Here is a 24752-nt window from a genome sequence, read left to right as displayed (position 1 = left end):
ATATCATTTAATTAAGAAAAATTATAATCATAACAACTTTGGTTATATTTGGATTGGGTTTAGCTTATTTATAAATCAAGTTTATCTTATAAGAATTCGACTGACCATCGTAAGATGTAATCTTAGAATATATTTAAAAGTAAATTACATTGACAACTCTAAGTTTTAGTGAAATTACATAAATCATCTCTCACTTTTTTATACCTGCATAAAATCCCTAATTTTTTACACTTTTATTACACTAATCACCACTACATGAGAAATAAATGTAATTTTTTAAACAAAAAATATGATAAATGCAATTAAGTTAAACAAAACATAATATATTGTTGAGACAAATCCAAATAATATACAAATCAATGTATCTTTATTATTTTTTGTTATAAAATGCATCAATAAATCCAAAGAGATATTGTTTAAATCACTCATATACTGTATCGTAACAAACCAAAAATGATAAATAAGTATTAACTCATATATTATTTGGGCTTGTCTCCCCAATATACCATGTTTTGTTTAACTAAATTGCATTTATCACATTTTTTGTTTAAAAGATTACACTTATTCACGTTTCAGTGTAATGAAAGTATAAAAATGAGGGAATTTATGTAGGTGTAAAAAATTAAGGATAATTTATGTAATTTCGCTAAAACATAAAGGGTGGCCGTGTAATTTACTCTATATTTAATTTCATTTATATAAATCAAACATTTTCAAAGAAATTTGGTGCTTCATCTTTTGATACCTTTCGGAAGGTGTTATAGCTGTTGTATGTTTGGAATTTGACTGAAATTTTTATTTACTAATTGCCTATTAATCTAATTATATCAAGACTTTAGTATGTTGTGAAATTCAATTGAAATCCATTAATATATAAAAATAAATGTAAATAAGATATAAACATAACTTTATATTTTCATTTATAGTAAGAGAAATATATCATACATATATAATATAAGAGAAAAAAAATGTATACATGTAAAAGTTTTATACATTGCCAATTCATTATCTTAATCAACATTGACTCTTCAATTTATCATAAAAAAATTTTAACTCTTCAAAATATAATAAAATGAATAATAAATAATATAACAATAAGTGGTGAACATGTATATTACACTCCTAACCTAACATTCCATATGTAAGAACATAGTGTAAATAATGTATGGGCAAGAGGAATATAATGTTAGCATTTGACCGAGTCTCAAGGATAGTGTTTCAATAATATACTCACTTCATCTTAAATATAGGAAACAAAACAAAGGAAAATCTATTATGAATCACAAAATAGGAACTAACAAATTTAACTATTTGCAGTTCCTATGAGATTTACTCTCTTGACAAAAAAAATGAGCATCTCATATTGTCATATTCCACATTTTTCCTTTATTCTCTTAGGCTCTCTCCAGGGTGGCTAAGCTAGTTCTAGTTATCTTAGGCTTGGCCCACACGGTTGTGGTTGTGGTCGTGGTTATTATTATCGGCAGAATCGTAAATAAAATAAATTAAAAACATGGCAAATAATAACAATAGGAATGGTACACAGGCACGTAAAGTAATGGTTGTAGCTGATCCAACAAGAGAATCAGCAGGTGCATTACAATATGCACTTTCACATGCTGTTCTTGAGCAAGATGAGTTGATTCTTCTCCACGTCGAAAACCCGAATTCGTGGCGAAACACAATCTCAACCTTCCTAAAGATGCCTTCACTAGGAAGCTCAACCACTGCATCATTAGACCTTGGAGGAGGAGGAGCAGCAACAGCAACAGCAGCAACAACAACAGGAGGAGAAGGAGAAGTTGATTTTATTGAAGAGATGAAGAATGCATGCAGAGTTTCTCAACCAAAAATGAGAGTACGTGTTTTGAGGGTGGATATGGATGGTAAAGATAGGGCTTCAACTATTCTTTTACATAGCAACAATGAAGGGGTTGATGTTATAGTTATAGGGCAGAAACGCAGTCTTTCTTCTGCATTATTAGGGTAATGTTCTATACTTCATAGTTCGTACTATATCATACATTTTTCTTTGTTAGAAACAATAATAACATTTTTCAGCTTCTTTCTCCCTTTTTTATATCATTTTGTTTATCCTACCTGTTTCACATTCCGCCAAATTATTATGTTGAGGTCATAGAAAACTATAAGCGATAATTCTAATGTAGATATTTTGGAATAACTTAAAGTTGTGAATATTGATATGTAATAAGTAGTAGGTAAAGAATATTAAAGGAGTTATATATAAGTATTTTGTAAAAGCTTTATCTTTATTTTTTGCTATTCTTATTATGTTCGTTATGATTATAAGAACATTATTGTAAATTCTTTATTCTTCATTGTATCATGCATGGTATTGGATTTTCATGTGACAACCATATTCAACATGAAAGGAAAGTTACAATCCAAAAAATAGTTTTTCTAAAACTTATTACCAAATGTTTTTCTTTGGTACAGTGGTAGCAATGAAGTTTAAACCTATATGACCTTATGCAAACTTAGAAATAATGACATTCTTTGTCATGAATGTAGATATATTTTTGTGCATTATCTAATTGTAATACGGTAAATAGTGTCATGTAACTAGTGCTGCATTTAACATGTTAATGGCTAATGACTTTTCCATATTTCAATGTATGGCTATAGATATAAGAGATCAGGAGGAGGGTCTGTGAAAGGGGCAAAAATGTTAGACACAGCAGAGTATTTGATCCAAAACAGCCAATGCATCTGTGTTGGAGTACAGAGGAAAGGTCAAAGTGGTGGGTATGTTCTCAATACTAAAACCCACAGAAATTTCTGGCTCTTAGCCTAAAGCCTTCAGTTTCTCATAAGTTGAATCCCTTAGGATCCATTTGCGGGTTGGATTTTGGTTGCGAAGGAAGGGAGATGGCTACATAGTTATCTCACAAGTGTGTTTCATGACTCTCAAGTCTTCCTTCCCCTCTAAAACCCAACTCGCAAATGAGACCTTAAACACTCCAACATAGCAGTCATTTTTTTTAAGGTATGCCATGTTCTTTAGGAAACAATCACTCTCATTGCTGATAGATTTAGTGAAATTGCTTGCATGTTCTTAGTTTATTCTGAAATTGGTGGAAAAACCATGCATTTTACGGTGGAAAGTGTAACATTTTTTTGGGAAAGGCAACAGCATTGTACCTAGATTAAAAGGAAAATTTTCTGTGTGGCTCAATGTATATAATAAAGGAAAGTATGTTTCTTGTACAGCTTAGATTTCAAAAAATATATTACATGTTCTCTTTTAGAAAAACTATTTGATGTTGTGTCTGCATTGTTATATTAATACATTGCAACTTATGATAAAAGCAGGAATACAGTGTCTTTTGAGTGTTAGGCTTTCAAGTGAAAGGAAATGAAAAGAAAGACTTAAAATCTATAAAATATATTTTCATTCCCCTTCAAAATTTAACTCATAAATTGAACTTTAAAGAATCTCACCTAGTAACATTCTCTATAAACATCCTAATAAAATTATCATTTCACAATTTCTCTAACAAAATTATCATGGTTTAGTGTCACAGTTTGAGTATAAATATAACTCCACTCATAAACATATTGGAAAAAGAAATCAGAACAAGGTTATTTGAAACTTCCCTATCACACTTCTAAAATATTTGAATCTTTAAATTTGGCCCTAATAGTTGTGCTTGATGTAACCTTCTCATAAATAATAAAATTCACTTTGTTTATCATTATAATGTTGCTCATGGGTAAAAATGACAACTGAAACCAGGCACCTACTCTCATCAATAAATATGGTATCACAAATTCTATCATGTATTAATAAAAATATATTATATTAATTAATTTTTTAAAATATTTTGTTGTTTTTATTTTATTATCATTAATATAGAATATAGTTCAAGACAAGATTTGAAATAACATATCTTTATTCTTCTGTCATCATAATTGAAGACATGAAAAAAGTCCACCTACAAAATCATTTATAGCATCATCTCTTCTCTTTTCTTCTCATTTTCTATTCGACAAATCTCTCATTCATAGGAGAGAATGATTTTATGGTGGGTCTCACATTCTTTTTATTCTTTCATCTTTTTCTCTCTTCACAACTAAACTGGAGAAAGTATTTTTTTCACTTCAATCTCTCTCACCATTTTCTCTACTCTAACTCTAATCTACCTTTACTAAATGTTTCATTCACTCTAATAGTGAATAAAATGAAATTTAATATTATTTAACAATCAAAGACAATTTTGCATCCAGTCCTTTTTTCTCACCAATTAAATTTAGAGGCTAAATGGCATATCATGCATGGAATATTTTGTTGAAATACATTATTTAATGATGTAAATACATTGTTAATTTCCTGCCCCTGTAGTTCTTTCTTCTAATATATATCTACAAAATACAACATTAATTTCATAAAAATATTCTGTAGTCCATCTTATAAAGTCCTATTGCTAATACCAAATCACAACCACAAAAGGAGGACAAAAAAATGTTAGCTAAAAATTTCTAATAAACAATACAAAATAGAGTGAAGAAGTTATACATAGCCACTGGGTTGTGTAATCACTAATCGCCGAAAGCAGTAATATTTCTCTAACTTTCAATCTAACTTTGTTTATCCAATTTCTTGTGGAATCTTCTGTTCTTGTGGAATCAGATAAAGAAAGCAGTGTGCAATATTATAAAACAGTTTGAAACTTTGAATAATGAAATGCCTTTGACTAACAAGACATTTGTGGTGGTTTGAAATAGTTTGAAATTCTTGTAATTAGATCAGGAAACAACACATATTGTGGTAGATGTTTTAGTGCCCCATTCTAGTGTCATTGGAAACGTTTGAATAAAATTTTCATACATATCTATTTAAAATTAAAAAATTATATATATATATAATAATCATTCAAGCTAACTAGTGATACAAATTTAACTTATTAGCCCATAGAAAATTCAAAACTTTTAACTGAATCGATGTTAAGTTGAAAAGATAATTCACACTCAACGTGATTCAAATCATTTTTTATCAAGTTGAGCTTAGAAAAACTTGACACAATTCATTTTCACACTCAAAAGTAAAATACCGAGGCAATAAAATCTTTGATTAAGATTAATATTTAAGTGCCAATCCCAACCTAATGCCTTTTATTTTCTGGTTGAACAAGGTCTTAATTTAAAAATAATTGAAGTATTTTTTTTAGCTGAGACAAAATATCATTATACCATCCATATTAAAAACTAGCATCATAAACTTACTTAACGTTTACATTAGAAATTTGTGACACATACATCTTCAAAATCCTAGAGATAATTTCTCTACTTGCAAGGATTAGACTTGCGTACATCTCCTCCCAAACCCGATTAGATGGGAGTCTTGTGAACTAGGACATACTAGAAATTCTTGACACATGTAAACTACAAAATAAACACACAAAATCTACAAAACAATATTTAGTTGGGTGTTCCATCCCATCTAAAAGACATGTCTTGGCTAGGCCAAAATGACAGATATCTTCCTAAGGTCGGAAAAGACGGATCCTCCAACAACCTTGGATCTTGTCTGAGTGACCAAAAATTTTAGAAATTAACGAAATAGAATTCAAACAACAGTGCATGGACCACCCCTACCATGTTACTTGTACATGACTGTCATGCCATCTGAACAGCACAGACATGTGCCACAAGTCACATGCACAATGCACTCGCTTTCTACCAAGCAACAAGGACAGACTTAGAATACAACTACTCGACCTACCACACACTATAAGTAACTATCCATAGAGTACGAACCTATCAGAGTCATCTCACCCCACAAGAGGAAAACAACTTTGGCTTGTCTAGAACAGGCCCGACAAGGCCACATGATCTGTCAAGTCAACAACATCCATTAGGGAATATTCCATGCACATCTCCACTATAAATAGGAAATACCTCCCATAAGAAGTTACTCTTAATCTTAACTCTCTCTCACTTACTATTGCATTCTATACTCTTGATCTCTTATATACAAACATAAGAAGTTACTTTTGAATGATGACAGACATCATTCAAAAAGACTCTCCACTCAACCAGAATAGAAGAACACTTGGAAAAATATGCACATGAAACAAACAATTCCATTAAAATCCCTGCAACTTTTCAGTTAGTATCCCAAGAATTGTGTGATTCAGACCACAATACCATGAGAAAACCATGGTCAGCGATGTAGATCACAAGTTAAGTCATTAACATGAATCATGTGGCATAACGTCAAAATCACAACTAAAATCATGTGATCCTACTTCAATTCTTCATTTCTTTTATGCCTTTCCATTAATTCTCCTAAATGGTTGACAAAAAATAAAACCGATCCATATAACAGTCTCACTATAAGAGCATCCCACCAAACATTATTCACATACTTATTCACCTGGGCTGGCACGGATGAAGCATCACCTCGATGGAAAATTCGATGTCCCTTGTTATGACTTAAATTTGTATTATTTAATGATATTCTTGTTGAGAGTTATGGCTTATGTTATGAATTATTTTATTATGTTCAATTACTGGTCATGAATTTTATAATTCACAATATAATTCATGATTAAAAAAAAGATGCCTAACGATTCACAATCTAGATCTAGGATCTAATAAACATGGTTTCCAACTTCCCAAAAATGTAAATGTTCTTTTGTAGCATTTCTCTCATAAATTGAAATTATAACATTAAATATAAATAAACGCTACTTTCAGACAAAACTGAAACATTCTCCCTTAAATAGCATCAAGGGCAATGAACATAATAAAATGTAAATGGCCTCAAACTTAGAGTACACACTATTCCTCTCCTTGACTTTCATCTTTGACAAGCTTGATCATGTCATCAATTCGAAGGATAGTAATAGCAGCTTCTGTTGCAAACTGATAAATAACAGTACAACAATTTTGCTTAGATAATTGGGATCATTGAAGACAACTACTGATTATGTTAAAAGTAAATATTCACCTGAATAATTTTGATTTTGCTCATTGCAGGCTCAATGACCCCAGCTTCCACATTGTCTCTAACTTTTCCTTCGTAAAGATCCAAACCCATTCTGAATAAAATTGAGGGGAAACCAAACAAAATAGTTAATTTTCAATGGAAGGAAACAGAATGGAACATAATAGGTACTCACATAAAAGTCAGCTTATTAAGCATCACTTCCTAGTTCCAATATATCCCTCATCAATTGTCATTTTCTCTAATTTTTGTCAATGCATTTCCATTATGGAATAACACTTTCTATCTAATCAAGCAACCCAAAACATGGTATGTGATACCACAAAATCATACCACCAGCTTCATGTCAAAATGATTAAGGAATACTAGTTCTGTATAATATAATGTATCAGTCCAATGTCAGACAAATACCAGACATTACTTGGTCAAATCTGTGTTCATCCAAAATCTAGATTTCTCACTTCCTATCCCTATATCCAACTCAATATCCGTAGATAACTAGATAGCAGAAATCTACAATAGCTGCCAAAGTTGTCATCCCAGGGTTGGAAGAAAATACTACAGATGTTGAAGAATATATAATGACATGAGAACAGAGATAAATTCAACATATACTACCAGAAATCTTACACATATTGAATAACCAAGATAAGGAAATTATAACTATTTACTAGCGAGTAAATACCTAGATAATTTTTTCTTATCAGCTTTGGTTTGTGCTGTGTGGTGGTAGGCCCGTAATTTAGCAACAAGCTCAGTGGCATCCTTAGCAGCATTGACAGCAAGAACCTGCCACACATAAGTGTCATCAACATAAATTTTTTAGGGCCAAAATGATAGGAAACTAAAACATTTCTATTAAAGAACCACTAGTCATAAAAGATGCAGCAGTTAAACAATGGGCTAAAAGGTTACCTAGTTGCTTTTTATAACTCTTAAGGCAACACAACTATATAACTAGAAAATCTAATTTTGGGCTGGGGTTGAGAGTTGAAGTTTACACCATTTGTTCCAGTCCTAGTTATATGTAAAATAATGTGAAGACCTAAAACCTTAGGCTGTTAGCTTAGTTTGTTTTTTACCTTCGGAATGATTAACAGAGATTCAGCAAACTCTGCTATAGCCAACTGCTCCCGGGATCCTAAAGTTGTAGCAAGGTACTCCAAATAAACAGATAATGCAGCTTCAACAGCACCTCCACCAGCTACCACCTGAATTTTACACATTGAAAAATCAAATGTAAAAAGACGGATGAATAAGGGAAGTACTTATAAGAAATAACCGCAAATCTAGCTGTTCTATGTCAGCTGGCCTCCTGCCAAATTTTCTCCCTCAAACTACAGTCCCACCATTTAAGATGACCCAGTAGTCCCACCAAATACGGTAGAATATTCATCTTTTATTTTGTCTATTTAAGTGAGACAATCTATTCTTCGTCACTGTCAGTTACAATAATATATCCACAACGATAGTAGGTACTTCAAACTTAGCCTATTCTAATAAGATGATCGACTGCACAAATATGCAATACCACAAGATCATTCTCAAGTTACAAAAAGTGAACCATAAAATAATAGATAAATTATATTAAGGCAATTCAAAATGAGAGTAGTTATTTGACAGTCCACTAAATCTTTTTTGTACTGCTAAGCATTATCCTTTCAAAAACTGAAATATAGAGAAACATAATCAATTTCAACTGAAGCAGGATTGACAGGTAAGGAATGCAGGGTACCGTATTTGATTCAAGAGTTCTCTTGACAATTGACAATGCATCATGCAGAGCTCTATCCATCTCATCAAGCATGTAGTCATTAGCACCTCTGAGAATCAAAGAGACCTATAGAAGAATAACAGAAATGTATGATATCCACAATGTGCATCAGAATTCAACACTTATTTCTGAAAACTGGTGAGAATGCTCTGAGATATGCTTTCCAATATCATTATCATATTTTTTCCATGCATAACTCTCATATCCAAATTTTAGTGTTCAAGATTCCACATTTTCATGGAATTTCCACTATTTTTATAATGAATAAGGTAAAGAATTTTCTGCACTGGAATCCCTTTTAGGACACATTGACTTTGTTGCTTTTCTTTTTTGAGAAAAGAATTTCATTAAGATAAAAATATGCATAAAAGTAGTTATGACGATAAGTGATCCTCCTAAAGAACATAGACAAACAAAAGAGAGAGGACCATAATATATCTGTAAGAACCCCATTAAACATACCATGACCTATAGACCAAGAAGAAGCCAAACAGCATATCCATGCAAATACATTTTTTTACAAGAACCTCTTATTTCAAAATTGATGTGCATGAGTAGAAGTGTCCGTGCAACCTAACATGGGATAATATTAGGCAATGGGCCTGGTCTTAAGCATATGATATATTTAAGGGGGTTTCTTAACAGATGCAAAAGGACTGGCCAGCTTTTCTCTCTTGATGTTTTCTCTTTTCATCGGTTATTTTATTTAAACATTTCCCATTTTTAATATGGAGAATTCTTGATCCTGCAAATTCCTTGTACTATTCTTCTCTTCCTCTTCATGAATTTATTCTTCTGATGAAAAAATATAGGGAAGAAAAGAACAACACTAAATTCTACAATTCAATCTCGATCACTTACAGCACTTGTATTTTTTGTCCCTTTGATCATCACTACAGCATCATCAGATATACGCTCCTCAACAACCTCTTCTGCAGTTCCAAGAAACGATGGTTCAAATGTTTCCTCCCCTTCCATATCAGCAAATGTTGAGACCTGCAACAACCATTTGCAGTAAAAATTAAGTGAGATAATACTAAGAGAAACGGTATGCTAAATAAAAGATATAAAATAAATATGGTTTAATTAAAAAAAAGGTTAATAAAGAAAGCAGTGTTGTTAAAATTGACTTAGTGGAGAGAAAAGGTGTGAGAGTCCCAATAGAACGACAAACAGCATCCTTAGACAACTCTGCAGTTTGTTTAATTTCCCGTAACATGGATATGATGCACAGTTCAAATGACAAGCAGTGAGATTTAAATCAAGGAGTGATGAAAAGTTTTATGAATGTTTTCATATGTGTATAAAATTCATTTCATAAATAATTTGTTGCTCTTCATATTCTACAAATTTGGCCTAGCAAATTACTAATGAAATATAAAATAGAAAAATGTAAGTTTAAACATAGTTAACCAGAAATTTGACGGTGACGCTAATTTCCAAATAATTGAATGAAATCGGGGATAGGTGCAAATGCACATTGAAACAACTAGAATTAGGATCATAGCCATTTGTCTGATTGATGCATTTACAACAATTTTACCAAAGATGGAAGTTAAATCACAAATTCATCCTGGGCACATAAGAAGAATTTGTTACAAATGTAAAATAATACTGCAATTTGGACCATCTAGCAGCACTAAGAAAAATAACCAGCATCTGAAAAGGAAGTTTGCAGAAAGAAAATCAACGTTACTAAAACACCATCCCCATCACTAGATAACTAGTGATCTCATGGATATAGAGTCCCTCTGAAAAGTCATAGAAAACTTGTATGTGGTGAAAGTAGAAGCCTTTCTGTGGCCATTGACCAGTAAGACCAAACCAAAACACAGCCTAAAATGAAAATAAAGCCTCCAACCCAGCCCCTTGACGAAGACAAGTGCATTAGCTAGTCAACTTATACTTGACATTGAGAAGCTGTAAACAATGTTCAGATTTCAAAATGCAGAATGGTTTCTAGAGCTGGGAAATTTATGAAACAAAAATATAAAATTAAAAACAACTTCTAAGTATGTATAGTTCATAAAACATCAAAAGCTAAAATGCATGGAACTAACTCTAAGTGATCATGTGACCAATAACTAACTTTCAATCCTAACCATCCATGTATGGTTGTAAGACCCAAATTTGTTGTTCTCACATCTCAAACCCATACAAATATCAGTTCACTTTTTGTCTACTACTCTAGAAATATATATGGGGGAAAAAATAAGTTCTGGACTCTCAAAATGCTCGGTAAAAATTATTCAAATTCACTACCAACTTAATAACATATATTGCAGTTTAAATGAATAAATTTAAATTAAGCAACGGCCTACCATCGTTGCACCAGTGGCCTTGGCAACATGACGCATATCCTCTTTTCGCACACGTCTTACGGCAATTGCCCCAGCCTCAACAAAGTACTGAAAACAGTAGATTAAGTAGTAAGAATGAGATGTTGCAGATTAAATAGTAAGATAATAACTATAGCCTCTTTAGTAGTGATAAGAGTACAAAAAGAAATAAGAAGCATACCTTCAGTGCCATGTCATCAATTCCTTTAGTAGTCAGAACAACATTGGCACCAGCTTTCAGAAGTTTTTCAATACGTTCCTTGGTCATATCAGCCTCTCTGTGTGGATTGAGCATTTGTTAAAATATTACTAGCACTAACAGCTATAATTTCATAGAGCAATATGACAAAGCAGAATTGTCCTCAACAATTGCAAGCAAAATTCCACAATGAGAAAACATTGGATGGCATTACACAATTAGATTTTCAACCATAATATTTCAAGCATCAAGTCTCTTGGAGAACTTTCATCTTATATATGCATGACTTTCAGCACATATTAGATATATTTTCCAAGAATATTTAATATGAAACTAATTTAAGAGAATAGATGATAATCCCTTGGAGAACTCTTAAATCTTAACACGGTTGCACATCATAGCATTATATAGTGACTCTCAGCCTCACATTTGACACTATCACAAGGAATGGGGAATTTACAATTTTCAGTAATGATGAACTATTGATAGTAAATATATTCACATGATTCATAGTATCCTTAATATAGAAGACATCAAGACATAAATATTAAATGAAAGAATTCTAATCATCATAAATGAAATCCATTCATTTAAAAATATTGGAATATATGTAATATCTAGTTTATAGACTTGGGTGCTGTCTTAGTTGGTGTGCACCTGATACAATGTAGAGTACTAACAAAGCTGTGGATTACCTTCATGCCTATAAACTATAATCATGAATGATTTATGTTCAATCCAAGTTTATACAGCTTACTATCAAGAAGAGTAGATTTTTTCCTCGTAATATTCCAGGAGAGTGAAGGAAGTATCTTTATTTCAAGGAAATTCCGTATAATAAAGATAAGGAAGTTATGTGACAATATTGACAGTACCTTTGACGAATTTTCTCAAGCTCCCTGGGATCATTGACTAATACTTGAATGCCCAATTGCATTTTTGTCTTCTGAAGATTGAAATCAAGACAGGCAATTTTTGCAGGGGAAACTCTAAGAGGCATTCCTTGAGCTGCACGGCCAGTGTTTAGAGCATAACCATTCATCAGAAAGCTGTCTCTAGCACTTTTTCCATGAGCTTTCAATATATTGATTCCCTGGACCATGGGTTGCATAAGGAAACAGAATTGAATACATTTAAAGTCCATGATTGTCAAAGCAAAACTGAACTACATATAACAGATGCTCAGCAAGACATATTGCTCAAATTGGGCATCTTTCATTCAGGGAGAAAACCTTATTATAAACAAGATCAACAAAATTTTACTACCAACCTTGATCGGGTATTTAACTTCACCACGAGCATTGGTCATCTTTACAGCTAGCACTGCATCTACAACCTGTTAAATTGTACACACAAGTCACTTTCACAACTGAAAAAATAATGAACACCTATATCCATGGCCACAAAACTCATTTAAAATCATCAGTTCGCATCCTGTTTGTAACTAACCAATAATTTCAGAACAGAACAATAAGCCTACATAATGAGAAGGAAACTGCTTTCAACAATTACATGGGCTATAGCCAGAAATTTTAACCTGTGCGGCCATTCAATTCAGCAAAAAGGTAAAGGATTCCCATGTACAAAACAAAGCACCTGAGGAAATTTGCTTCAAGAAGAGAGTAGGGAATGATGTAATGAATTACAAAAAAAAAATCATAATTCTCAATCAAGTTTCTATGTATTTTCACAGAAGCCTTCAGTTTGAAAAAATTGCTTTGGTATATTCTAATTTTAATATTACTTGGATCGGTTTTTTAAACTCTCCTACGATCAAGAATGGGGTTTTCATTCCACAAGTTTCATGTTAAAGACAGCACTCATATCAACAATTATGATACCCCAAAAAATCAAGCTCAAATTACAAAAGGAACCTATAAGAAAGTATCATACATTTTAGTATTACATGAAACATAACTAATAAAGCATGAGACTCGAGAAGCATCCTTGAAAAGAATCAAAAGATATATGAAAATCTCTCAGAAGATAGTTAATTGATACAATAAAAAATTTCGCTCACTCAAACCCACATAAAGATTGAGACATAAGACAAGGCTAGTTAGCTCGACATTCTCAACTGCTAATCCCAAGTAAAAATTGAGCCATGAAACACAGAGATATATATACACTTTACCCAATTGGATATGAACTCACTAACTACACTTTGCAGAATATGGTGTACAACCATTTCAACTGATAAAAACTCAACATTCAATATAAAGTTATTGAAATCACAAACATACCAAATTGGCAAAGAAGTCACTATCACCAGCTATCAACTTTGAGGACATGCTTGTCTTGGCACAGTTAATTAGTGGTTCCCTTCCAAGCTTGTCAACCTAGAGTTCAATAGAACAATCTGACTAAGAGACATAAATTGGGTTTATTAAGGAGAACAATAAAATACTCGGTAAGGAAATAGCTTACTTTTTCAGATAGCTTTTCTTCGACATATCTGCAAGCTTCTCGCATCGCAAGCTATAAAGAATAATAATCAACCGACATTGATAATGTGGTTTAGTAAACAAATAGAAAGCACATAATTAAAAAAAAAGTGATAATTTGCTACATACTCTATATCCACTGATAATAGAGGTAGGGTGAATCTTATTCCTGACAAGATCATTAGCCCTTTTAAGAAGCTCGGCGGCAACAATGACAACAGAAGTGGTTCCATCTCCAACTTCGCGGTCTTGAAGCTCGGCGAGTTCAACTAACACCTTGGCAGCAGGATGCTCGACTTCCAGCATCCTAAGGATGGTTGCGCCGTCGTTAGTGATAGTGACATCGCCAATGTCATCCACAAGCATCTAAAACAGGTTTCAACAGTGTTAGTTATAAACAGTTACTTCATTCATTCAAATCAAGAATGTTATTACAGTACCTTGTCAAGGCCAACAGGGCCTAAGGAGGTTTTGACAATGTTCGCAACTGCTTGGCACGCCACAACTGTTATTCAACAAAAAAAAAGTTATTGAAATTTGAGATCGGAATGTAAATGTATAAATAGTGGTAAAATAAGAGAGAGATTGAGAGAAAGAGGGAAGAGTACCATTTTGAGTGCGAACGTCTTGACCGGATTGGCGATCGCCGGAAATGTCAACCGCCATTGGTGATTGGGAGAAGAGAGAAGTGAGAGGAAATGGAGGTGGTGCTGGTGGTTGTTTTCTAGGGTTTCACTTATTGGATGCTTATTTCTTTACTCTATTCAAAGAATTCAATTTTAAAATTCATTCACCCAACTGCAATTCCTTTTCGTTTCTTATGTAAAAGTACATTTATTATTTATTACCTTTCATATTCATAATTTATTATTACTAGCTTGTTTACATGCACTGTCGTGCCTGTTAACCCGCTTTTCTATCGTTTGTAATGTATAGTTTGTATTTTATAAATTCAAATATAATTTTTTGCGCTAAATTTACGGTTGAATTTATTCAATTTGGTCTAATATTCAATTTTTTTAAATACACTTTTAAAATAATAAGATAATAAGGATAAAATAAGAAAATAATATTATATGGTTTTTTTGGTAGAAATAAAAAGATATTAAGGGCAAAATAGGAAAACACAAATTACACCATGATGGGTAGTTATTTTATGTTTTCCCTTTATTAATAGTATAGATAGATTATTGAATTACTTAATTCTTTTTCTGAGTAATAATATTACAAATGAGTAATAAATAATATAATTATCCTATATAAATTTTTACCGAATATATAACAGACTCTAACTTTAGTATTATAATATTTACTAGGCTAAAAACATATGAATAATGATTATAGCTCAAAAAATTAAAATGAGAAGCATGTCTACTAATTCAAATTTGGGCTACTATGAGGTATAAGTAGAGTTTCTCAATTGAATTTTAACCTTGGGTCTTATATTATTCATACAAAGCAATATTGGACATCAAGTAAATATATATATATATTGTAGAAATGGGAAGAAGTGTGATGGCATTAATGTGGTTTTAGAGGAGGAGAGAAGGTTAGATTTTTGAAAGTTAGGAATAGTAAAATGAGAAGGAGGATTGAAGTTTAGGGATGTGAGGTGAGAGAAAGTTAATTTACAAAAATACTCATTTTATTAAAATATCTTCCAATAAAGTATAGAAGGTTTTTTGGTACATAATGTCATCATATACCTAACCTGAAAAATACATTCATCGTGTTAACAAATCTCATATATATACATACTAAAGGGAAAATATAAAATAATCATCTCATCATGGTGTAATTTGTGATTCTCTATTTTAACTCCATTATCTTCTTATTTCAACAAAAACCATATAACATTTTCTTATTTTACACTCATTATCTTCTTATTTTGAAAATGTATTTAAAAAAGTTACATTACACCAATCGAATAAATTCAACTGTAAATTACAAATATTTAACATAAAATATTATACTTGTCATTTATAACTCACAAACGATAGGAAAACAGGTTAACATGCACGGCACGACAGAAAATAAAAGAGAAAATAAAAAACTACATTAGTTTGTAAAGGGAACTTAGTGTAAAAATGAGAGAATGGGGTGAGGTATTTATAGGAGAGTCTCACCCTCATCAAATCATAAAATTTAATGCATCAAATCATAAAATTTAATGCAAAGTGGGTAGATTTAGACTAGCATAGGTGATGTGTGGTGGTGGAGTGAGAGGATTTGTTGAGTGATTTAGGAGCTTTTGGAAGCTTTTCATTACTTGTGTAACAAGTAAGTGGCTCATGAAATGATGACTTTCAACTTTATTGATATGATGTAATTTCCCGATAAAGGTCATGTCCAAACATTTTCGGATAATTTCGTCTAGAAATATACAATCTCCCGATTTAGGACATTTGCCTGAAACATCGAAACTTGAATTTCGAGGTGAAAAATATCTAGAGATGAGTTACGGACAAACTTGGTGTCTATTTTAACTAGAAATAATATTTTGAATCCAACAGTAAAATCGGAATTTAATTCCGAGTTACGGAACTCAAAAACTAGGCGAAAACTCGATAAAACAACCCGAAATCGTCTCGGAAACTTTTATTCTCCAAAAATCTTGAAAAAATAGGGCAAGCAAAAAAACCATAATATAAGACTAAAACTAAACTCAGGTTTAACCTAAAATATTATTGATTAATTTCTATAATTAATCTATTAATATTAATTACTTAATTAAAAGTGCTTTGAAAAACACGGTGTTACAATCCTCCCCAACTTATAAAATTTCCGTCCTCGAAAATTAATCATACCTTCTAAGAAAACAGATGGGGGAATGATTCATTCATGCCACTTTCAACCTCCCAAGTAGCATCTTCTCCATTTGTCTGGCTCCAAATTACCTTAACTAAGGCGATTTTTTTGCCTCGTAGAGTCTTCGCACTCCGATCGGCAATTCTCAACGGCAAAGTCTCGAAAGTGAGATTATCCTTTAACTGAATTGATTCGGGTTCAATAACATGCCACAGGTCACTAATGTATTTTATGAGTTGAGACACATGGGAGACATTATGTAGGTTTGACAGCAAAGGTGGCAAGGCTATTTGATAAGCTACTAGTCCGATTTTTTTAATGATTTGGTATAGTTCTATGAACCTATGGGTAAGCTTATGGGATTTTAGCACTCTGGCAAAGCAAGTTGTTGGAATCGCCCTCATAAATACATGATCTCCTTCTTCAAAACTCAAGGGGTCCTTCTTCTGTCATAATAACTCTTATATCTACTATGTGTCGTCTTCATGTTTTCCCTTATCATCTTTATTTTCTTCGTCGTCTGTTGAACTACATCGGGTCCTAATACTAGATTCTCTCCTACCTCAAACCAACATAGGAGTGTTCTACACTTTCTGCCATAGAGAGCTTTATAAGGCGCCATGCCGATACTAGAGTGAAAACTATTGTTGTAGGTGAACTCGATTAAATGTAGATAGTCAGCCCAACTTCCTGAATTCTCTAGTAGGCAAGCTCTGAGAAGATCCTCCGATGATTGGATAGTCCTTTCTGATTGACCATCAGTCTGCGGATGGTAGGCTGAATTCATACTCAACTTGGTTCCCAAAGTTGTTTGTAAACCATTCCAAAACTTCGAGGTGAAGCGTGGATCTCTATCTGAGATGATATTTGTAGAAATACCATGCAATCGAACTATTTCTTTAATGTACAACTCCGCCAGTCTCTCCAAAGAGTAATTTATGTTGATTGGTAGAAAGTGAGCCATCTTCGTCAAACGATCCACAATTACCCAAACAACGTCATAACCCTTCTGAGTTCGTGGAACACCGCTACAAAGTCCATTGAACTGCTATCCCATTTCCTTCAAGGGATATCTAAGGGTTGAAGTTCTCCACCGGGTCTCTTGTGCTCAATTTTTGCTTTCTGGCACACTAAGCAACGGGAGACGTACTCCACTACATCTTTACAGAACTTAAAACTGGGCGAAAACTTGATAAAACGACCCGAAACCGTCTCGGAAACTTTTATTCTCTAAAAATCTTGAAAAAATAGGGCAAGCAAGAAAAACATAATACAAGACTAAAACTCAACTGAGGTTTAACCTAAAACATTACTGATTAATACTGAAAAACACGGTGTTGCACAAATTCAAAAGTAACATATGTATTCTTAACCATGTGAATGCATAAGTAATGTGTGTGTTCTTAACCATACAAGTACACATATAATATGTGTGTTTTTAATGATATGACAAAAAATATTGCATGGTGCAAATACACAAATAACTTACTAGTTTTCATTAAAAATTAGTTAATTATTCAACAATTAATAACTTAAATAAATATTCTTTTTGAGTGGAAAATATAGAACTAGTTAGAAAAATGCATAACGTTTTTTAAAATCTAGTTTAATTATCAACAACCTAAATATGTGTATATCATTTCCCAGAATAGAATCTTAAATATAATAAGTTTAAATTAATTGATCTACAATATTGTTGTACAAACGACATTATCACTATAACACCGTGAAAATTCAATGTATTTTATTAAGTATTTATTTTAACAAAAAAATAATTTTAGAAATTAAGCGGTAATGATTTAGGCTAAGCAATAGTTGAGTGTTAGTCTTGTTTTGTGAATTCCTATTTTCTAGTAAATGTTCGTAATTCGGCCCGATAACGTGTTTTTGAGTTTCGTAGCTCGGAATCGAATTCCAATTGCTCCATTGGATTCGAAATATTATTTCGAGTCAAGATAGATATCAAGTTTGTTCATGACACATTTCTTAATATTTTTCACTTCGAATTATATGTTCAAAATTCTAGCCGTAAACAGAAATCAGAAGATTTTTAATATCCAGTCGAGTATTAGCCGACAATACTCGGACATTATTTAATTGCGAATATTTCGCTGAAGAGGTAACTTCACTTTCAAAAATTCATCTCTTACACAAAACCCCCTCAAACCCTTCATCTACCCATTACACCATTTACTCTTGAAAACCTTTTGTTTTCCCTCTCTAAATCTGATTCATTTCCTTTTAAAAAAAGATCTCTCTAGTTAGAAATTCATTGGCATTTCATTTCACTCTTCTTCTTCTTCATTCGGATTTTCTCAAAAAACTCCAAGGTAAGTTCTTAGTTTACGTTCTTCATCTCCTCAAATTTAACCGTTAGTTGTTTACGAAATTTTAGTATGATGTTTATACATATGTTACGAACGTTTTCAACCGTAGAAAATTTCTAATAATCTTCCTAACTCTTGTTTTACTCAAGAACTCGGAAAATGGGTTTTCGTGAATTTAGAAATTGTTGTTTTGAAATCATAATATCTTGTTGTTTATGGGGTTGTTTTAGTGTTTGAAAATATGCATATTGTTGATTTTGATGAAGGGATATGTGATGATGAAATCAAGACTGTCTTGATTTAGAATGTCGTCTTGATCATGAGATCAATCCTTGTAAAAAAAAGGTATTGAAATGATCATGAACACGATGAAAATCGTGAACGAGACTTTCGAGGATAAAGGATGGTTCAAGAATATGAATCTTGGACCGGATGGATGAAAGTCTCGGATGTTCTTAAAATAGATTAACATGATGTCTTTATCTTAAAGTAGCAGGAAAACAATTTAACTCGCAAATCATTGATTGGTTTTTGTGTTTAGTTTCAAGGCGTTCGAAGTCAGACAACCTACCCATTCACATAAAGGAGAATACATCGTGACATAATGGTGTCCAAATATGACACCCGAATCTCCCAACTACCTCAAAAGTTGGGAGCTATATTTGTTTTTATGTAGAAACCCGTACTAAACCAAATGATTGTGTGCCTAAATTAAGTACGAATGATTTCTTAAGTTGTATGTCGTAGGATAGATTAAAATATCAAGTATTGTGGTAGTTATCCATGAAGGAACACCACTCGAGAAACTAAAACGCGTAGGGATCGAAAACAGCGGAGATTTTCGATCTGGTGGCCCAAAAGGGCGAGGAAGTAGTTCAGGCTGTTGGACCCCCTCGCTTGGGCGAGGAAGAAACAGTAGCCTTGGTCCCCAATTATCGCCTGGGTGAGCCAGTCTCGCTTGAGCGAGGGCGAAACAAGCGTTTCGCCTATTCTGGTTAATTCTGGTCGCTTGAGTGACAATATCTCGTCCGGGCGAGACCTAGAAGGTGATTTTGATCAGTTTTTGGTGAATTTTTCGCTTGAGCAACAGTCCCCTCGTTTGAGTGAGAGTCATGTAGGGAATTGAGTCTGTTTTGATGAAATTATAGCTTGAGAGACATGCAATGTTTTTGATTGGTTGATTGCTTAGACAATAACCCTAGCTTGGGTGAGAAGTATATTTAATAATTGGGAGAGATTGTGGCTCGAACGAAGAGCCCGACGCCCAAACCAACAAACTTATACTGTTACTTTTGTTCTTGCGCCTTATGCGGGCAAGGATTCTAACGATGATGTCGTGAACAATGTGATGCCTAAAAAGGATTACATGATACCACATAGAGAGGTCGTCTGACCGTAAGAGGCTTGGCCATGTGGCCGTCCAAGGTAATTCAGTGATGGTTCGTAGTGGTAGAGATGTATTCCTCTATTACGTGATAACATAAGATCGGGTCCCACAAGAAGCATTCTTTTGGGAGATGTCTTAGGATGGGCCGATCGTTTTAAAAGAATGATTAAAAGATTTAATCGACTAACCTTGGTTAGTGTACATACTCATTACGAATAACAAAGTAGTGAAGATGAAATTTACAGGAGATGAACGAGCCCCATGATGTTGAGAGGGACAACGATGGCGGTGATTCGTCAACAAAGTCTTGAGGGAGAGTCTAGGTGAGACGAGTCCCTTGTATTCTTGGATGAGGTATTCTGTTGGATCGGACAATTCTCATAGCACAAACTAGACAATCTTTGACAACCCCTCTTTGTAATCAGGATCAATGAGAGGATGCCTAGAAAGTGTTTAGTATGACATCATCCTGAAATGGACAGTTCTTCATAATCGATCGATCATATATCCTTGCGAGGAATAATTTTTGGTGCGTTCAAATCGGCTTGTTATGGGACCTGTACTCTTGGTTATTTCTATATAGTATATTGGGAAGATATTGATGTAAAGATAGATGAAATAAGCATAACATTCATACATTGAAATCATGGACATTGATCCTCATGATCTGAGTTATAACATCATTCATCATTGTGCATTTATGTATGAGATATATATTGTGTATATAATGCGTGCCTCTATGGATGTGATATTTCATGTAATTCCATGCTATCAATGAATAATATTCATTAGATGTCTTACTCTCTTTTCTTTTCTTTTCTTTTCTTTCTGCTTGTCTTTGGTTCGCGTTCTCGTCCAGATGGACCGTATCGCGAGGATTCGGAGCTACCAATTCTCGATGTCCCAGGAGGGGACCTGGAGCAGTAAAGGACATCGATACACCTACACATGCTCTTGTGCCTTGGAGCTGGAGATGGTTTGTGATGGCTCTACGATGCGCTTCACTTCACATCATACGAACATGGAGGCTTCTTTCACTTTACCGGCTCGGAGATTTGCACCTATTGCACCATCCATTCAGTCTGTGATTCCTCACAGACCCACTGATACGGGACCGTCTACTAGGAGACGGAGTTGGGACGACATGCTCAATTCCTCACCAGGGAGGAGAGTTGCTCGACGGACGATGCCCGATCTTCAGGCATATGCGGGAACGGGAAGTAAGTCACAGAGTGCATCCAATGACTTAGAAGAGGAGATGGAGGCTGAAGATGAGGAGTTGGAAGTCGGGGAGGAGGACTGTGTGAAGTTAGTCTGTATAGAGGACTCCATTGAGGTGGTGGACCTCGCTTCCGATTCTGAGACGGAGGAGGACCCCAGCGAGTGTCCTAGTACACCCTCTAGCACCGGAGGCATGTATATGTGTATGGTACTTTTAAGGTGTTGAATAAATCGGTCTATTGTGTATATTTCTAGTTTGGATAAGATTTTATTTTCGCCTTGACTTTTGTATAAACATTTCCGTATTTCAATAAAGAATTATTCCACGATATATTAAGTGGCTTGTAGTTACCATTAGGTAAACTGAGACTATAGAATAAGATAGGTTTGTTATGGAGGACAATGATTTTAAATTTCCATATTTTTTACTTTGAATATTTTGATTTACACTTATAATTTTATCATATTTTATGTTTTTTTATTATTTTATACGTGTATCCTTGAACGTATCGTATCCTGTATTTTGGAAAAAATACGTGTCGACATATCGGATACGTATCGTACCCGACACACGTATCAGTATCCATGCTTCATAGCTGTTAGTTAATCATCTATAATTCATATGTTAATCATCATTAACTTTCAAACAAAAGTAATACAAATCAATGATATCTTAACAATGTAAAAAACTTTACACCGATAGTGTATAGATTTTAAATTGAGAAAAAAAAAATATATATATATATATATAGTGTAAAACAATTATACACTCTGAGTTCAGCATCCACCATTCACTTTCACTCATCATGACTCTTTAAAAAATTCATATAAATGAATGATAGACGATAAATAAATAAATCTTTATACTGACGGTGAATACATATTACACTTTTTAAAAGATATACTTTTCTATAGACATTGTTATTCTTTTCATTTTAACTCACGTTCCTTTTTACTATTTGAAATTCCAACTACCCAATTTTCTCTTATACCCTTTTTCTATATAAAAGTTACATTATGTGGATTTTCTTGTCTTTTAAGTATAAAAAACTTTATATTTGATACATAGTTTTATATGATTTATTTGATATATATTTCTAATATTTTTATTGTATGTAGTTACTACTTCATTCGTATTCTATTAGAGGAAAAATGTATACATTAATAGTAACTCAAATAAATAATGAATACTATATTGATTATATATATATATTTCTCAGCAATAATAATTATATCATTATGGTTAAATAAGAGAGAAAATAAAGGAAGATAAATTATCACACTATATAGTATATACCGAAAATTGGACCAGAAAGTTTTAAAAGAAAAAAAAAATCGAAATGTAGAGTGTGACACATACCACCCTATATAATTTTTATAAGTTAATTAATGAACAATCAATGTGTATTATTTTTGAGTAAAAAATGCAGTATTAGATTTTTTTCGATGGATAAATGTAGTATTAGATAGAAAAATCGGCAATGTTTTTAAAAATATAACATAATTAATTATTCATATATTATTTTTGAGAACATAGACGTGTTAAAAAAACTTAAAATCTATAATATTTTTGTAAAGCGACATTTAATTATTTAATCTCAACATATGTATTACTTTCAAGTACGAAATTTTGAGTAAGAGAGGTTCTAGAAAATTCTCTCAAAATGTCATGTGGACATATCAAGTTATCAACACCTCTAAAAACTACTTAACATTTTTTATTAAAATGCAAGATAACTAATAAAAACCTCGATCACCTCATGTGATTTATGAAAACCTTATCTACTTCGATTGACCACAATTGATTCATGAATACCTCAATCAACCCCGATATAAATTAAAGTTATGTCTAAGTTAGTTGGATATATTTTCAATGTATTTCATATTAATTATAAATGTTAATATATTATGAGAGGATTAAGTTGTAGGTTAGAAGGAACTTTTACAAGTTGCAAAAATAAAGTAAAATAGTAGTTAATTCATTTAAATTAAGAAAAATAATACATTTTCTTATTAAATCATTCTATAAGTTTTTCCACATTCCGGAAAGTGACATATGTTATAGATTAATAATTTGTTTATTAATAATGATTAATTTATAAATGATATATATCACTTTATTAAATATGAGTATTTAGTATAATGATATAATATTATTTTTTCTTAACTTAAGGAGAAGGGGGATGAAATTTAAGAAAATGAGACCTATTTAAGCAACTCTTTGTCTATGTTTAGCTATAGGAAATCAGGAATGTGAGTGATAAGGATGTGAATGGATATTTGGACATGTGAGTTCTAGGAAAAAAATACTCACAACAGGTTGATATCCAAGATTTTGAACTCCAAGTAATTGATATCCAAGATTTTGAACCCCAAGTAATTGATATTCAAAATTTTAAGGCACGTTATTGATTGAGTAAGAGTCTGGACAATGAAGTGCTCAGACCCGCTATTCATTTATATATATATTGTTACACAATTATGTTATATTATTAACTTATGTTAATTGATATGTATAATCCAATGTTATGTTAATTGAATAATTCTTACTAAATCAATTTTATATCATAATATTTAGTAAATTTAAAATGTGTTTAAAACTTTAATATGTTTTATAATTTTTTTTCTTGTTGATTATCTAAATAATATATAAGATTGTAGTAAAAACATACAATTACATAAATTATTTGCAATTATTTTGAATGTTTTTGAATATGTAGATGCCCACATTTACTAGATACCCGAAGACTCATGAGTAGCAAACCTAATGAGTATCAACACGGGTCTAGGACGAGTCTGGATTTAAAAATAAAGCAACATGAAGGTTTGAGTAATACACTATCCAAACTCGTCCACATTCATTGTCATCCTTTAGTGAGTGCTTCTAAATTCTAGAGTAAATTATACTGACATCTCTCTTAGTTTCAGCGAAATTACACAAACCACTTCTCACTTTTTTACACCTACACAAACTCCTAATTTTTATAATTTTATTACACTAACCATCCTGCACGAGAAATAAATGTAATTTTCTAAATAAAAAATTTGATAAATGCAATTAAGTTAACCAAAACATGATATATTGTAGAGACAAGTCCAAATAATATATGAGTCAATATCTCTTTATTATTTTTGGTTAATTACGATAAAGTATAAGAGCAATTTAAACAATATTTCTTTAGAACTGATGCATTTTTGTAACAGAAAATAATGAAGATACATTGATTTGTATATTATTTGGACTTGTCTGAACAATATATCATAATTTGTTTAACTCAATTAC

The 24752-nt window shown here is 32.4% G+C and overlaps 2 protein-coding genes across 2 annotated transcripts; one reads left to right on the top strand and one right to left on the bottom strand.

The window, feature by feature from the left end:
• Positions 1257 to 3226, top strand: LOC109342191. Its single transcript, XM_019580251.1, has 2 exons — positions 1257 to 1986; positions 2647 to 3226. Exons 1-2 carry the CDS (start codon positions 1514 to 1516, stop codon positions 2813 to 2815), a joined length of 642 nt encoding a protein of 213 aa, XP_019435796.1. The 5' UTR covers positions 1257 to 1513; the 3' UTR covers positions 2816 to 3226.
• LOC109348349 (T-complex protein 1 subunit alpha) lies at positions 6654 to 14492 on the bottom strand. Its single transcript, XM_019588751.1, has 15 exons — positions 14335 to 14492; positions 14167 to 14231; positions 13856 to 14092; positions 13710 to 13760; positions 13526 to 13621; positions 12553 to 12618; positions 12158 to 12375; positions 11265 to 11361; positions 11066 to 11152; positions 9606 to 9740; positions 8706 to 8810; positions 8053 to 8181; positions 7656 to 7759; positions 6974 to 7064; positions 6654 to 6888 (listed from the first exon to the last, which is right to left on the bottom strand). The coding sequence occupies exons 1-15, from the start codon at positions 14390 to 14392 to the stop codon at positions 6805 to 6807; spliced, it is 1623 nt and encodes a 540-aa protein (XP_019444296.1). The 5' UTR covers positions 14393 to 14492; the 3' UTR covers positions 6654 to 6804.

Source organism: Lupinus angustifolius, chromosome LG01, assembly GCF_001865875.1.
Source record: "Lupinus angustifolius cultivar Tanjil chromosome LG01, LupAngTanjil_v1.0, whole genome shotgun sequence".
NCBI lineage: Eukaryota > Viridiplantae > Streptophyta > Magnoliopsida > Fabales > Fabaceae > Lupinus > Lupinus angustifolius.
Note: the sequence above shows the minus strand (reverse complement) of the source record. Positions and strands in the feature narration are given on the sequence as shown.